General features: G+C 38.3%; 1 protein-coding gene and 1 long non-coding RNA gene across 4 annotated transcripts; both read right to left on the bottom strand.

Annotated features, from left to right (window-relative positions):
- Positions 1–2,287: 2,287 nt before the first annotated feature.
- Positions 2,288–5,227, bottom strand: LOC121952256 (uncharacterized). Its single transcript, XR_015778929.1, has 3 exons — positions 4,592–5,227; positions 4,149–4,280; positions 2,288–3,232 (listed from the first exon to the last, which is right to left on the bottom strand). It is a non-coding gene; the product is annotated as an uncharacterized LOC121952256 (long non-coding RNA).
- A 156-nt stretch (positions 5,228–5,383) lies between these two features.
- orai2 (ORAI calcium release-activated calcium modulator 2) lies at positions 5,384–16,849 on the bottom strand. 3 transcript variants are annotated; one of them, XM_088088513.1, is made up of 4 exons: positions 16,501–16,849; positions 14,106–14,177; positions 13,406–13,641; positions 5,384–10,335 (listed from the first exon to the last, which is right to left on the bottom strand). In XM_088088513.1, exons 3-4 carry the CDS (start codon positions 13,634–13,636, stop codon positions 9,760–9,762), a joined length of 807 nt encoding a protein of 268 aa, XP_087944639.1. In that variant the 5' UTR covers positions 13,637–13,641; positions 14,106–14,177; positions 16,501–16,849; the 3' UTR covers positions 5,384–9,759. The 3 variants fall into 3 exon arrangements, with proteins under 3 accessions (XP_087944639.1, XP_042355889.1, XP_087944638.1); XM_042499955.2 differs by lacking the exon at positions 14,106–14,177 and having other exon boundaries at positions 16,501–16,848; XM_088088512.1 differs by lacking the exons at positions 14,106–14,177; positions 16,501–16,849 and having other exon boundaries at positions 13,406–13,669.

Raw genomic sequence — 16,849 nt, 5'->3', positions numbered from 1 at the left:
ATGACAATGGATGTTGAAAAAAATGACCAAAAAGGCAAGGCTATAGTAAGGCAAAACTGTCAAAAAATGACATGTCCCAAAATCTGCTAAAAACACCTTAAAACAGGATAAAATAGCGTGCCAAGTCACACTATAGCATAGAATTTTGCAAAAACTGCAAAACACAACATAATAATGCATGTTTAAAAAATGACCGAAAAGGCAAGGCTATAGTAAGGCAAAAATGCCAAAAATGACATGTCCCAAAATCTGCTAAAAACACCTTAAAACAGCATCAAATAGCGTGCCAAGACACGCTATAGCATAGAATTTTGCAAAAAAGGTCAAAAACACCATAAAAATGGATGTTGAAAAAAAATGACCGAAAAGGCAAGGCTATAGTAAGGCAAAAATGCCAAAAATGACGTCCCAAAATCCACTAAAAACACCTTAAAACAGGATAAAATAGCGTGCCAAGACTCGACAGAGCATAGGATTGTGCAAAAACTGCAAAAAACACCATAATAATGCATGTTGAAAAAATGACCAAAAAGGCAAGGCTATAGTATGGCAAAACTGTCAAAATATGACATGTCCCCAAATCCGCTAAAAACACCCAAAACCAGCTTAAAATAGCATGCCAAGACAAGCCATAGCATCGAATTTTGCAAAAAAGGTCAAAAACACCATAAAAATGGATCTTGAAAAAATGACCAAAAAGGCAAGGCTATAGTAAGGCAAAAATGCCAAAAATGACCTGTCCCAAAATCCGCTAAAAACACCTCAAAACAGGATAAAATAGCGTGCCAAGTCACACCATAGCATAGAATTTTGCAAAAACTGCAAAAAACACCATAATAATGCATGTTTAAAAAATGACAGAAAAGGCAAGGCTATAGTAAGGCAAAAATGCCAAAAATGACATGTCCCAAAATCCGCTAAAAATACCTCATAACAGGATAAAATAGCGTGCCAAGACACGCTATAGCATAGAATTTTGCAAAAACTTCCAAAAACACCATGATAATGGATGTTGGGAAAAATGACCAAAAAGGCAAGGCTATAGTAAGGCAAAAATGTGAAAATATGACATGTCCCAAAAACCACTGAAAACACCTCAAAACAGCATAAAAGTATAGAATTGTGCAAAAACTGCAAAAAAAAAAACCTATAATAATGCATGCTGAAAAAATGACCAAAAAGGCAAGGCTATATGTTTACATGTCAGGCCGTGGGGGGAGGGGCGGCACAGTGCAGCTGTGTTTGTGTGTGTCTTTTCCCTCCTGGTTTTCTCTCTCTCTTTCTCTGCTGTCAGGTGCCATCAACCTAATTTGCCTGCACCTGTGTAGTGTGACTCCCAGACTGGCCAGTAACACCCAGGGCTATCTTATAAAAGGACCTTGCCTGCAGTGATCAGGTCTCTGCCTGCTGGAGCTGCTGGGTGTGGTTTTTAATGCTGCCATTCAAGTGGCGTTTACTTAGTGAACTGGGTTGTTGGTGTGAAGGTGTGGATAGGTAAGCTGGGGTATCCCATATGTTTTTTACTCAAGTAAGTCACATTGTCTAAAAACACTGAGTTTTAGGGGTGGCGCACCTCTGTATTTATTTTTGGTTAAGCTTCTTTTCAGATAAGAAATTCAGGTTTTGTTTGAGTTTGTTTTCAAGACAAGATTTAGTTTAGGCCCTGTTTTACTGGGTTTTTTTTCAGTTTATTTGGCACAACCTCTCATCCCACCCTCTTCCTCCACAATTGTGAATGTTTGTTAGTAGTGGCTTCCAATAAATCATTTACTTTGTGCCACACAAACTCTGACTCCATCTTCTCTTTTGATTGTCATGTTGATGTCTCCTTTCCACCCATCCATCGTAGGAGATGTATTAAAATAAAAAGGAAATATGTCAAAATATGACATGACCCAAAAAACACGGGAAACACTTTAAAACAGCAGAAAATTGTGTGCCAAGACACGCCATAGCATCATATTTTGAAAAAAATGGCCAAAGACACCATATTAATGCATGTTGAAAAAATGACTGAAAAAGCAAGGTTGTAGTAAGGCAAAAATGTCAAAATATGACATGTCCCAAAATCTGCTAAAAACACCTCAAAATAGCAAAAAATAGCGTGCCAAGACACGCCATAGCATAGAATTTTGCAAAAACTGTAAAACACCATAAAAATGCATGTTGAAAGAATGACTGAAAAGGCAAGGCTAATAGTATGGTAAAAATGTCAAAATATAACCTCTCCCAAAAACAGCTGAAAACCCCTAAAAACAGCATAAAAGAGTGTGCTGATACACGTGGTGGCATAGAATGATACAAAAACAGACGAAAACACCATAATGATTGTCAAAAAATGACAGAAAATGCAATACTACAGTGTGGTGAATATGTCAAAATTTGACATGTCCCAAAAACAGCTGAAATGACCTGAAGCAGTGTTAAATACCGTGCCGCAACATGCCATAGCATAGAATGTTGCAAAAACAGGCAAAAACACCCTAATATGGCAATTCCAAAAAATGTCATATTATAGTGTGGTGAAAAATGTCAAAATATGATGAATGTCAGTTGAAGTGGTTGGGGCATCTGATCAGCATACCTACTTGGCACCTCCCTCCGGATGTCTTCTGGGCATGTCCAAACTTGGATGCATAACAGGATAAGATGTCAAAAAAGACCAAAAAAGTCATTATTTAGTCTGTCGAAAAAATGGCCAAAAAAATGTATGTCGCAAAATGTCAAATTTTGACATGTCAAAAAAATAGCTGAAAACGACATGGTATAGCTTGTCGAGATGTGTAATAGTATACAATATCGAATAAAAGGCCAAAAATAGGCTTTGGGCGTCGGCTCACACATAAACTCTGTCCTGTCAAATAAAGACGAAATAAAAAACGGATTTTTGGGACCGATGTAGATAAGACTTCTATGTGGATTGTGCACTGATTTTGCACCGATATGACTTTGCAAAAGTACTCAGAAGGCTGCTTTCTTAAACAAACAACTTTTATTTAACAATTTACTCATTGAACATTACACAAAAACAAAAATAAAGAATATATAAAAATGAAAAAAAAACATCAGTATTGTATGTGTTAAGCATCAGCCTTCGCTGACCACTCAAATGAAGAATATAAAAATGAAATACATATCAGTTCTGTATGGTCTTTGCTGACTAGAATACAATTTCAATAATTTCAAAAATTTTACTAAAAAGACGAGGTCTTGCAAAACTTCATGCCACAAGCTGAGAAAAAAAAAAGTTGAGAAAAATGTACATAAATGCCTGAAGGGGGCATAAGGGTTAAATGTATTTACACAGATAAAAAGGATAGTGAGCTACAGTCTAACAAATATAATAACTATAAACGAAATAAATTGATTCTGAGGCAGGCTCAACCTTTCAGTAAGCTCACCCTAAAGCTACTGTGTAATTCCAACCATGTGCATATGTGTGTGTCGCATTGAAACTGACGTCACGGCAGTGTCGCACGGCGTTGTTATGAGGAACAGCTACACTGAGATGGTCTAATGGAAAACAACCCCCAGAAAAGTACCCCATACCAAAGGCGCATAGTGAAGAATTAGAGTACAGCCGCTACCATGTAGTGGAAATGCGCCATGTGGGTTCATGGGAGCTGGACCTTGCTGGTTGAATTTTTGGGGAATTTTTGATTTCTTCAGCGGATGCTAACATGATTTGGTTTTGTGTTACTGTTTATCACGAAAAGCTGTTTTTATACTGTTTTTTTTTGTATCTGAGCTTAAATTTGATGAATACTGGCTTTTTATCACCACTTGTATCAGACATTCACACCGTTTAGACACATCAAAGTTAATAACAGTAGCATAGCAGATATCAAACATAAACTGTATGTAATTCACCATCAGAAAAAAAAGTCCCTCTAAATATTATTAGGTTCAGGGTTAAAGATAGTTAATATATTGACTGTAGCTGCAATTTGACCTTTTAAATCGGAAATTTAAATTCAAACATTTATGCAGGAAAGCATCATACAGTCAAAAACATTATGTTTAACTATTTCTGATCACATTGAAAATCTTTTATATGTCCATTATTTCATGTGATGAAAAGACGAGCAGAAAGCTTTAAACTTTTCAACTACAGTTACTTAAAACAGTTGTCTTTGCAAGTGGTTTACCTGTCAGCCACCAAAAGTCTCTCACCGCAGCTGCAGCATCCAGAAGCCGCCGGCGGATGACGGAAGACGGCTTTAATGCAGCGTCGAGTGTCCCTGCAGCTCGACCGGTGCAAGAAGTCCTTTTTTATTTGTCTGTCAAACACGGTGAAACAAAAACATATTGTAAAAAAAAAGTTTGGTTTTATTTTTGTACAATGAGAGTTTGCAACACATACAACTTAACATTTCAATATTTGATCCCACATTCTAAATAACATTTTCAGTGCACAATTTACTTTAAAACAAACACGTTAAACATATACAAAAGCATATTTTTCCATCATTTACAAGCCACCATAATCAAATTGCATTCACAAAACTTGCCACGCCAGCCACACCATTGCAACGATCCCCAATACACAACCAAACAACTTCAACAGCACAACAATCAAATCGCCACATACCTCGCTTCTCCTACAAGAGTGCAGACTGTCATCAGTTGAATGGCAGGAACAGTAATCCACAATATGTTCTTCACTCGACCCAAACTGTGCACTAAGCAATGAACAAACAAGTTTGAGTGTAGTGTCACGCTGGCAACAAACAACAACAACAAGTTTACTGCTCGAGGGTACCTGCTCGCGGTGTAGCAAATCTGGCGTGTGACGACACTCCGTGTGACGACACTCCCGTTACAGTTTCCGGGACACGCTGCTCAACCCGGAGCATGAAAAACACAACTATCGCCTCTGGTGGCCACACACACGCACACACACGCACACACACAATATCTAGTTTTCTCTTCTCTGTATTTTTTTTCATATTGACCTCTAGCTTACCCCCTCCCCTTTTTTCCTTATAAAAGATATACAGATAAGTTCATCTGTGAAAAAATAATAATAAACTTGTGTGATTAATTTTGATATGCTAAACATGTAGGACAACTTACCCTTTAGGGAATTTGTATGTTGGTAAACAATGTTTTCTATACATTGGTATAAAAAAATCTGTTTTTCCTTTTTCAGTTGAAAACCCCAATAGAAAAGAGAAACTCAGTATAGTATGTTGTCAACAAATCATTAAAACAACTTAGTATATGTTGTCAAAAAAAATCATTCAAAATGTCATTTTATAGCCCCCCCCCCTTCAAATCATAATAAATGACATGGTATAGTATGTTACCCCAAAATCATAAAAATGTCATCATATAGTATGTCAACTACAGTAAAAAAAAAACCAACAACTCATTTATAGTATGTTGTTGAAAAATCATTTTTAAAAAAATTATAGTGAAGTACTTTACACAAAATTAGCATTTCTACATCCATTCATAGGGCAAAATACCTTGTTTGACATCAGGTAATACAAACATTTATCCTGTTTAAAAATAGCTGTGATTCATTATAACCACACAGGAAACAATGGAAACTTTACCAACATTTTTTTTACATTTTATTTTGGAAGTCTGTTGCAGGCTGTGAATTTCATCTTCAGCTCCTATCACAGGTCTTCCTGACCTTTGCAGTATTCATTTCTGAAGCACAAAACCACAAACGAGACAAAGCAGGACTCTGATAAGAACCCCAGGACTCACTCACTGAACTACAAGTGCACTTCTGTCTCTGCTGAGAAGCAAGAAACAAACAACTGAACAACACTTTGGTCAGTCATCCTATTTGGAATGTGATAACAGGTTGGTACATTTACTTTTTTAAACACTGTAATATATTAAGAGCCCATCCAAGGAGGTGTCAATTCTCTGTGTGTTGATCATAGACTGTAAATAAAGATGGACGACGCGCTCCCACTAACCCCCTGTCAGTACCATCAGTACCAGGTCATGGATGCATTACAGGGAGGTCGGGCAGGATATCCAATCCGTTCCGCCTGCCCGATCTGTTCTGCGCATGAGCAAACAGTCCGCCATCATTGAGAGCTATCTATGGCAGCCTGACCTGGACAAACAGGTGTGTCAGTACCTGATCCATGTCTCCTGCCTGCGAATATTTATGCGGAGAAAAATAATTATATATATAATTTTTATGATAATATTAACTACATATATTGACAGTATATCAGCAACTGCCTGGCCAATTTTATTCAATTTAAACATTTTAAAGAACAAACTGAACTGCCTGCATTGGACAGGTAGCTTATTCTGTGAGCGCCATTGAATGTGAGCACACGGATTGGCTGTCACGGCTGTCAATCATGGCGGAAAGACACCCTTTTTTATAATTCAATAACTCATTAAAACTGAACTTATCATGAAAACAAACACTTGAACAAACTTTATGGTGATGAAAACTACCTCCAGTGACACAAACCATCTTTGGGAAAAATGTATTTGGTGTGTACTTTGAGTTTTTGGTTCCTCCATGTTCATGGAGGGGCGACCTGTACTGCAGTCAGACACCAGGGGGCAATAGAGATTGAATAACCTCACTGTCATGTCGTCGATCTTTATATACAGTGTTGATTAACCCACACTTACTTAAAGGTCGACTGTATTTACTATACATACTGGAGGTCACAAGGTCACCCTGCTTACAACATCCACTCAGTGACTGTTCTAATTCTCATTTTTCACTCTCAACAAGCTTTTCTTCAGCCCTTGACGCCCTCTGACTCATCTCTTAAAGTTCATTAGTTTAAACTTTGTCACCCTCTACATTCCCAGCTAAAGAGATCTGCTTCTGTTGTGACTTTTAGCAAAACAGCAGTTCAGAAAAGGCAATAATTCTGTAAGGCAGAACTATATTTGGACAGTAACACATTCATATTTAAGCACTTTGAGCAGCATCAGTGTGCAGAATCGGTTGGTTTGACACCTTTTACACAGGCGCTGTGGTCTTTGTTAAAGACAATAAAAGCTATTTGAAGGAGGAAAATGACAGAAAAACACATCGACACCAAATTCCCAACACATTTACAAGAATGTAACATTTTTTAAGACTTTACAAACCCTCAGTCAGTCAGAACAGAGTGAGGCATACACACATAAGCTCTTTGCAGTGTGATGCATGACTCAGATCTTCACAGTTAAATCAAGTTTAGTTTTACGTGAAGTGTCAGTCTGACTGAGGGAAAGGTTGAGTGTAAACAGTGTTCCATGCAATAGGATTTATCAAAGTATTGAATCTGCATATTGAATCCAAATATTTTCAAATCTCTTATTGAATCAAATGAATATTTGTCAAGAATTTGATTTATGAACAACTAAGATAGGGGTCGACCAATATTGGTTTTTCAGGGCCGATGCTGATAACACTTACTAGTAGTTAATGAGACCGATATGCAATTACAAAAAAAAGGAAATCTTTCTGTCAATGTTTAGAATTTGGAATAAACTCCAACACAAAACTTGAAGTGAAAATTTAAATATAAATGAATAAATAAAAATAGCTTCCTGAGGTTTTACAAAGCAAAAATTTCTCCCATGCTGCCATTTTCTTGCACTTTTTAATTAATTTTATACATGACCATTAAAATAAAATGCTGATTCAGATAATGGGCAAAATGCCAAATATCGGCCCCAAATAATCATAATTTGTCGACCCCTAAACTAAAACTCAAAGTATCAGATTGACCCTCAAGAAAGAGTATTTCTTTCACAGTATTTGGCTGAACATGGAAACCAAGTTATTGAGAGCATAATAAAAAATAAAAAAATAAATAATGGCAAGTAACAAATAGTATTTACCATTTCCTCTCACAATAGTGATGGAAACTCTTTGTGAGCAAGTAAGGAGATAAAAGATTCAATGAGAAATTTGTTAGGCAAACACCATGTTCACACTGGACTGAAGCGCCCCCATATAACAATTGTCACACTGCAGCCCGTCAGAAGTTGCCTGGCTATTCATACAAAAAAGAGCATTTCTCAGTGTTGGTCAGTAAGGCTGGGTATTGTTTAAAAAAATATGATACCAGTACAAATACCAGTACCATTAAAGTAATACTGATACAGATAGAGTACTTTATTCGATATTTATTATGTGAATCAAGTGGGGTCTGATATACTTTGAATGCTTTGGTGGCATCTCGACACAATGAACTGCCATTGTCGTCAAAAGCACTGTGCTCAACTTAAAGGTACAGTCAGTAACTTTTTCCTTTGTAAAAAATAATAGAGACCTATACAAAAGTAATCCTGCAAATCATCACGTATGGGCTCCTGTTCATGTGTGGTGGTGACTGTATTTGCAGAGACTCTGCCTGTATTTTAATGTTTCGATATTCTCGGAACAAGAATGGGTGGGGAGGGGGGGTGTTTACCTCACCCAATGGCAGTGCGCAGGTGAGGTTCAGAGTGGATAAAATTCAGAGCTCAGACGCTGTTCAGACCGGCAGTGGCGAAGAAGAGAAAATACAACCAAAGTGAGATGAAGTCGGCATGTTCTCACACCTGTTTATACTGGGATTGTCAGCGTTGTTTTGTTAATTGCAGTGCCATTAAGGTCTGTACATAATGCTTTATAAAAAAATGTTTAAACATGTTTCACGCAGGCCAACATTCCTGTCTTTAGGAGTTTGCACTGAGCTGAGTTTTAACGATACTGGTATCATATGAAACTAGAAGACCTGAGGAAGCCTGTTGTAACAATCATGTCATGCTTGCTTCTCAGAAAAGGGGATAAATAACATGCTAAAGCTGGGCTAAATTTGGCCGATGGAAAAATGGCATGACCATTTCACAGGGGTCCCTTCACTTCTGACCTCAAGATATCCAAATGAAAACGTGTTCTGTGGGAATCCATGAATCTCTCCTTTACAGACACACCCACTTTGTTAGTCCCATGTAGTTTTTTTTTTTGGCTGTCATTTGATTCCTAATCAAGTGAATCTGGTAAGAATTGGTCAACATGGACTTCAAAACTGTTTTGAAATGCAAAATTATGGAACTGAAAAGATCTGATTATACAAAACTGACACGTATTGGGAAGCACTGGATGCATATTTTATTACTTCTCAGAATTTGTCGTTTATATGTATAATGTATCCTTTATGTTATTCATATTAGATCATCAATGTCTTTTCTTGCCAGATTTGCTCTCAGAAAAAAAAACTGACTAGACACCAAAACAATCACTTGAATTGTGAGCCGGCTGCAGGCCAAAAGGTTTGACCGTTGTTAACCGCCTAACTGGTTAACGTGGGCACCAGAGGAAGTGGGCAGTGCTTCACAGAAAATCAGTGTGCTTTGTGGCGCTTCAGTGTCCAGTATGAACCCGGCATCAGTGTGAAATCTGTTTTTTTCCAACATGGAACTGGATCCAAACAGAGACTGGCTATCGTCACCAAACCCCACCATAAAAACACAGAAATGGAAAGAAAATGGCATAAATGGCCCACAAAATATGATAGCCCTTTTTTCTGTAAACCTTTTTACATTATCCTTTACCAACACATATGACAGATCGAGAACACGGACAAGGTCACAGCACAAATCTTAAAATGCAAGAATAAATTAGCAATCTGACATGTATTGGCTGTCTGTACTGTGAAGTGAGGAGCTTTAAGGCTCAGTGCCTACGATTTCAAGTAAGGCATTAATAATGACCAGAGCAAATGTCAGAGAAGAGATAAATATGAGACACAAGGAAAAGTCTTTAAAGCTGCAGGGATGTCATCACACAGTCTGGAGGCCTCGCTCATGGCCATCTAGCTGCACCTTAATCTTGTGCAGTTCCTCGATCTCCTGGTGGTGGCGCTCCGTCTTGTGGCGCACCAGAGAGCGATAGAAGTGAATGGTGAACACAACAAAAATCACCCCCACTGGGACCATGATGATGGTGGAGGCCAGTGCAGCCTTCCAGCCGCTGTCCTGCGGCTCAAGCGAGGCTGCCGTAGGCTTCCCTGTAGTGGTGGTGCAGGCAGGTCCTTTTTTAGCCCCGCTGCAGTCTACAGGCAAGAACTTGATCCAACAGAGGAGCACCACCTCTGCTAAAAACAGCAGGATGCCCAGGGCTGTAGAGAAGCCCCAGGCCAGCTCGATGTAGTGGTGCATGCGCTCGTGTGGTGACTCGCTGACAGAGTTGAGGTTGTGGATGTTGCTGACGGCCTCCACATTGGGCAGGATGCACGTGCTGATCAGCAGAGCGAAGAGGTGCACTGCCACCAGCACGGTGGTGCACACACTGAAGGCAATGAGGAGCACAGGAGGGTAACTGTACTGCATTTCCAGCTGCACCTCCACCATGGCCACCTGTCACGTGTTTACAAGGACACCAATAATACAGTCACTATGTGTCTATATGTGTGTTAAAACAGGATAAGGCTGCACTCACAAAAAAACAGGCATTGCAGTGAAACGACACTCCTTCCATTCTTTTGAAAGTATTTTGTGCTTCTAGGCGGTGGGAGCTGCTGGGGATGCTGGAAAAAGCGCGGTTGTAGAACTCTATACACCAGTCAAATACCTGACCTCTTCGGCAAACTTCAGTTTATTCAAAATTCTGCTGCTGCTCTTGTCCTGACAAAAACTAGGAAATATGACCACATTACTCTAGTTCAAAATTCCTTACACTGGCCACCTGTCACTCAGACAACTGTAAAATGTTTTTAATGTTTAATGAGATTTGTTTAAAATCTCGCTGCTTGTCAATAAATCACTCTGTGGCTCAGCACCCAAATATACTTCTGACATGCTTTTGACATATGAACCTTCTAGGATCCTCAGGACATCTGGTTGGCCTGCTGACTGTCCCAAGAGTTAGAGCTAAACATGGAAAAGCAGCGTTTGGTAATCATGTGGCAAAAACCTGGAATAACCTCCCAGATGATGTTAGACAAGCCCAGACTCTGACCAAAGCTAAAAACGTTCCTTTTTAACACTGGCTACTCCTGTCTGTAATAACTGCAAACATATTTTTAAACTAGATTTTAAATAATTTTAGATAATCTTTTTATCTTTGCATGTATTGTCTGCTCTGTAATTATTCTTTTAAATGTTTAAATCATTGAGTAATTGAATTTTACCTTTTATATCTTATATCTTTACTCTTTTAATGTAAATCTGTATCCTTTTACTATTATTTTTATATTTTATCGCTCTGTAAAGCACTTTGAATTGCCCTGTTGTGTGTATGAAATGAAGTTGCCTTGCCTTGACCACCAAAATCGAATCAGTTTATCCTTGAGTTCATTTTAATGTTTGTGCCAAATTTTAAGGAATTCCATCAAGGTTTTCTTAAGATCACTTTCAGAAGAGCAAGAATGAGATGAATGCCATCGCTGCCACGGAGATATAAAAACAGCGTTCTGCAGTGAATGTTGAGATGAAATCAACTTTTGGAGAAACATAACCTGATGCTCAATGTGAGGCCACTCTCTTTACCACCAATTAGACCTGATGATGCCCACAGTGCATGGGAACAAGTAATAATCTCTTTATATATTATATTGAGCAAAAGAAGTAAAACAAAGACTAAAAGTGTACAACAGCTTGAAGGTGTACTATCCAACAAAGGAAAGCACTTGCTTTGTTTTTGTGCGCACACACACACACACACATGCTTGTCTTTTGTGGTACTACGGCCATGATAATCAAAAGGAATTTTGCAGCTCCTTCAAGCCAACATTAATAAACTTAACGAAGACAAATTCTCAGTCAAAGAGATGAGAAGATTAGCTTTCTCTCCACCCTCAGCTCCCCCACAAAAGAGCCATTTAAGTGACACTCCCACTTTGCCATGCAACTCTGACTAATCACAGCAACGCCTGATATGGTGTGAATGCACCGTACGGCTCAAATCAACATACTGTGCATGTAAACGAACAGCCATTTACTCAGTCTTTCTAAGTCGTGTGATCTTCTCAGCCCTGCTCATATCAACGTTTCACATGATATACATCCTGTGACCTTGACATATGGGTCACACTGCACACACCACAGGTGAAAGAGCTACGAAGAAGGAATTATTTTGGGTGTCAAGGTCTCTACAAGTAAACATCCTGCTCACTTCCTACAGGTTGTTAAGTCATTGATAATTGGAGCACTTTAAGCCTTGGGTGCACATGAAACTCTGTTTAAATGATTGGTGTAAAAAACAACTTATTAGGAATAAGGGAGTCAACTGTGAGTCCTTAGACAGATTTCTGTGAGAAATACCGAATCATAAAGCTCAATATTTTGCAGCACTAAAGAAAAGTTGAAGCTAAAGATAACACTTAGAAAGTAGAAACCCAATGAAATTCGGCAGTTTAAAGAAGTTGCTACTTGCCGAGATGAAGTGTTGTAAATTTGTAACAGCTCTGATTTACATCTCTTCTCCACATAGCAACAGAAGCTGAGCCTCATGGGCACTGTAGTATTTAGAGGCATCTGCAAAATCACATTGACTAAGAAAGTATAACATAGAGGCAGCTGTTGGCAAGCCCAGTGTATATATGATGCACAGTAGTATAAACACTGGCTTGTGATATCTAAAATTTGACATGCATGTGGTTTAATCTTTAAGTACTGTCAATGCTGCATTTTGGTTTCTTTGTAAAAGTTACATTTTTTTGCTGTAATACAGTTACAATCAGACACTATAAACTGATAGGTGCTTTTAAGGATGCTCAGATGTTAGAAAAACTGATGATCGGATGCCATAAATCAACGTAATTATGATTATTTTATAAGAATAATGAACTATACGCAGTAAAGGTTGCTGCTCAGCAACAGACAGGAAGTTTAAAACCAGTTCCTGCCCACAGCTTTATTTTCCTGTGACATGTGGTAGATTAACCAGCAAGATTCATTCAGACTATGAGCTGTCTAGAATTCGGCAACTCAGTCAAATATTAAAAGGTTTGCATGAAATGAATCATAAAAAAACAATCATGACTTAAAAGTCTTTCACAGTTTAAAAAAACCCATTTTTGTAGAATTGCTTTTATGTGGTGTTGTCCTTCTTATTTATTTTACCCATTTTATTTATGTTTAAGTTATTTAATTTCCTTTCATTTGTAATTTTACTGCTTTTGTTGGAATTGGTCTATTTGTTTGTATTATTTTCTACTGACATTTTACGTCCTGCATTTTGCATTATTTGTCCTCTTGTTTAGATTTTATCCTAACTCGGCCCTTGTTTCGTCTCGCTTGTGTTTAGTAGGACTGTTTGGCTTTCTGTTGTTGTACTGCCTTCCATATATCCCATTTTTGCTTTTGCTTTGTTTTTCAAAGCACTTTAAGGGTGCTACATAAAAAAAGTAATTATTATGATTATTATTATATTTTTCAACAAGCTGCGTGTGACTGAAGCAGGTTCAAAAAGGTGGATGTGACTGACCATTGCGAAGCCGGAGAGCAGTGCAGAGGTCCTGCTGGAGGCCTTTAGCTTGGCTCGGCTCAGGTAGAGTTTCCTCCAGGACAGGGCCTGTACTGAGTGATGGTTGGAGCTCACCAGCTCCAGGTAACTGCGTCGCACCCAGTCCCTGTAGTCCATCCCCCCGCTCTCCGGGGCCCGCTCTGAGACTCCTGGGGCCGGGGATCCCATTGGCACGTTCAGCTCACTGCTCATAGCACCTAGTGGGTAGAAAACAGAGATGGTCATGTCAATATGAGGAACAACTGCAAAACAAAAAGAAAAACCCACAATTGTATTTTTTTCTAAAAGTTAAATCACTGAAGCTTTGTGTTGCTGTTCATAATCAATATCTCTCCCCTTTTAAGGAAAAAGAAGAAATATTCCATGAACCATGGAAATATTTGGGGGCACGAAGTCTGTCCGTCACAATCTCCAGCCTGCTGAAGGCAAAGAGCCAGGGGAGTTGTAAAGCGTCAGTGGAAACTCTTTGTACATAGTGTGTGAGTTGGGAGCAGTAGGAGATGGGGGGAGAACAAGATAGAAATACTATGAGAAAGATAACCTATGAAAAGATTAGAAAATTAAATAAAACACCCTTAAAGGTCCAGTGTGTAAGTTTTAGGGGGATATATATTGGTAGAAATTGAATATAATAACTGTGTTTTCTTCAGTGTATTATCACCTGGAAATAAAGAAACGAAGTTTCAGCTGGTTGAAGTGTGCAATCGTCATAGGTGGACGTCACAAAATCCCCCTATAGAAATGATAAATACACCCCATAACTGGAAGAAATTTTTTTCAAAAAGAAAATTGTCTTTTTATTGATCTATAATGCACTTTATCCTGTAGTTGATTCTCTCTCTACATTTTTCAAACTATATTTTTATGCTTATGTTCAACTAGTTGACCTTTCTGATACACCTCCCTTTAATAAAGCACTTATTAACGGTCTCGGGGCTCGATGTCAGAGCTTGTCAATGAATGAGGTCATTAAATGAACTGGGATCTATTTGGTGGCTAATGTCTATTCATGGCAAAGAAAATGCAAGCAGTCTGCAAAATGTTTTGATGATGATTAATTATTGTTTGAGGACTGCACTATGTTAAAACACAAGAACGATGAAAAACAAATAATGAAAGAAAATAAATAATGTTTTGACGCCCTTAATGATGCATTTTGAGCTTAGAAGTTTGAATACAATTATATGTGTGAACATATTTTTTTCACTATGTAAGTTCTATGGAAAAAAGTCAAAGCAGTTGTAGAACACTTAAAAAAATGTTCTTGGCCAAAGTGTTGTTTAAATTTTGTGAAATAAAACTGAATATGTGGTAATTTATAATATGTGGACCTTCAACGAATAATGAATCTGAACCCCATGGCTTGACCAGTTGGGAACCACTGCACTACACGACTTGAAACATATGGACACCCCAGTATACTTTAAACTACTCTGGTTTGGATCCCTTAGCTGCAGTGAAGGGAAAGCTCATAGCTGTAGCATATGATGGCATTTTAGATAATGGTGTGCCTTCAGCTTTGTTTAAATAAGATTTTCCTGTTCCTCATAGCAGTGCCCCAAGGTCAAACCAAAATATTTGTTTCTAGTTTGGTGCAGATGAACTTAGCTGGCCTGCACATAACCATGAAATCACACCCCATCCAAAACCTCTCTATATTTATTTACTTGTGATGGACAGAGGGAGATGATTATATTTAAAACTTTGGGGAGGGTCAAAATAAAAACAAACAAAAAAATTAAGTCACACCTCAGTAATCCCCCTCCTCTCATGAATAAAGTACAGTCCTTTAGAGGGTTTGGGTTAGGGGTCAACAAATCATTGGACTGGCCCTTTATTTGGGCCATTATTTGACATTTTGCCTACTACCTGTGTCGGCATTTAATTTTAATAAACGCTAATAAAATTAATTAATCAAAAAAATGCAAAGAAAGTGTCAGCACGGGGAGTACTTTATAAAAGGAGAAACGAGGAAACTATTTTTAGTAATTAATTTTTTAATTCAAATTTTTCACTTGACTTTATAAAAAAAATGCAATAATCTTGCTGTATATGATGTTAAATGTTTCAGTTTTGATGCCTATTGCCAATGTTAAATCAAAACTTTTTTAATAATGTCAAGTCAAAATTTAAATAAAAATTAATAAATAAAAAAAGCTCCCTGAGGTTTCAGAAAGTATAAGTTCCTCCCATGCTGACACTTTCTTTGCACTTTTTAATTAATTACTTTCGTCTGTTATTATTATAATTAAATGCCAATACAGCTAATCAGCAAAATGCCAAAATATTGACCCAAATAATCGGCCTGGCTGATAATCTGTCGACCCCTATTAGCTACTGTATGTGTCAATCAACCCAACTCCCCCACCCCCTGTTCATCACTGCAAACTACGAAGGCTTTATGCAAACACGGACCTGGTCTTCCGAGTTTGTGCAAACGTGTACACCTATCAGGGTAGCGACGGCAGAAAATATATACTAGCCACTATTTTTATTGTGGCAGTTTTACTTAGTCTAGTAACTGTATAATTGGGATAGCCTCCAAAATAAACTGTACAAAAAAGGATTGTGGACTCAACTTCAAAAACAGCTGTGAATTCAAATTGGAAAAGATGCAACACCAGGCAAAACATAAATAAAGACTGTCTAACTGGAAAGGAAGGCTCGGAGTCCTCCTGTGCTCCCTGATTTCTGCAGAGGTAACACTTCTGCAGATGTGTGCACCTTTACGCCTTCATATATATTTAGATCACTGACAAGTTAGCAGGATCCATTTACCGAGTTTAGCTAACAGAAAAGCTAGTTTGCGGTTATTTTATTCAACGTCACGGGTAAGCCAGAAGGCAAAACTGCTCACATTGACATAAAAGATTAATAAATGTGACATGAAATCACTCACATTTGTCACGGTTTTAAGCAGGAAGTTACTAAAAGTTAAACAAGGCAACGTAAGACACCGACTCCTCTAACGTTAGCTAGCTAACTTAGTTAGCAAACAAATCAACGCGATTTTCTAATCTATTCACTCATCTGTTGACAACTTTTTTTCATCTTACCTGTCCGCCGAGGTGCCTTTTAGGTTGCCCAAACTCTTAAACTCCAAGAAAGTTGTCTCTCCACGTTGCCCAAAACAATAAATGAACACCGTCTTGACCGCTCCGAGTGTTTTCGTTGAACAACTTCCGCTCTTCGGATGCGGTGATCAACAAATGTCTTCGTTCAGCTTGAGCCTGTAACGTTTCTCCTCCCCGACATGTTTAGCAAACCTGGGCGTTGTCTTATCTCATTCCTAAATAACTTCACCTGGCGTCCGGTTACCCTGTTTTCGGGTCGTTTGCAGCAGACTACCGCGGCAGGTGAAGATGAGGAAAACTAAAGTCGTTAAAATGAACGCTTCCGGTTGGG

The sequence above is a fragment of the Plectropomus leopardus genome, chromosome 15 (assembly GCF_026936395.1).
Source record: "Plectropomus leopardus strain MGB_pleo_1.0 chromosome 15, ASM2693639v1, whole genome shotgun sequence".
In the NCBI taxonomy this organism is placed as follows: domain Eukaryota; kingdom Metazoa; phylum Chordata; class Actinopteri; order Perciformes; family Serranidae; genus Plectropomus; species Plectropomus leopardus.
Note: the sequence above shows the minus strand (reverse complement) of the source record. Positions and strands in the feature narration are given on the sequence as shown.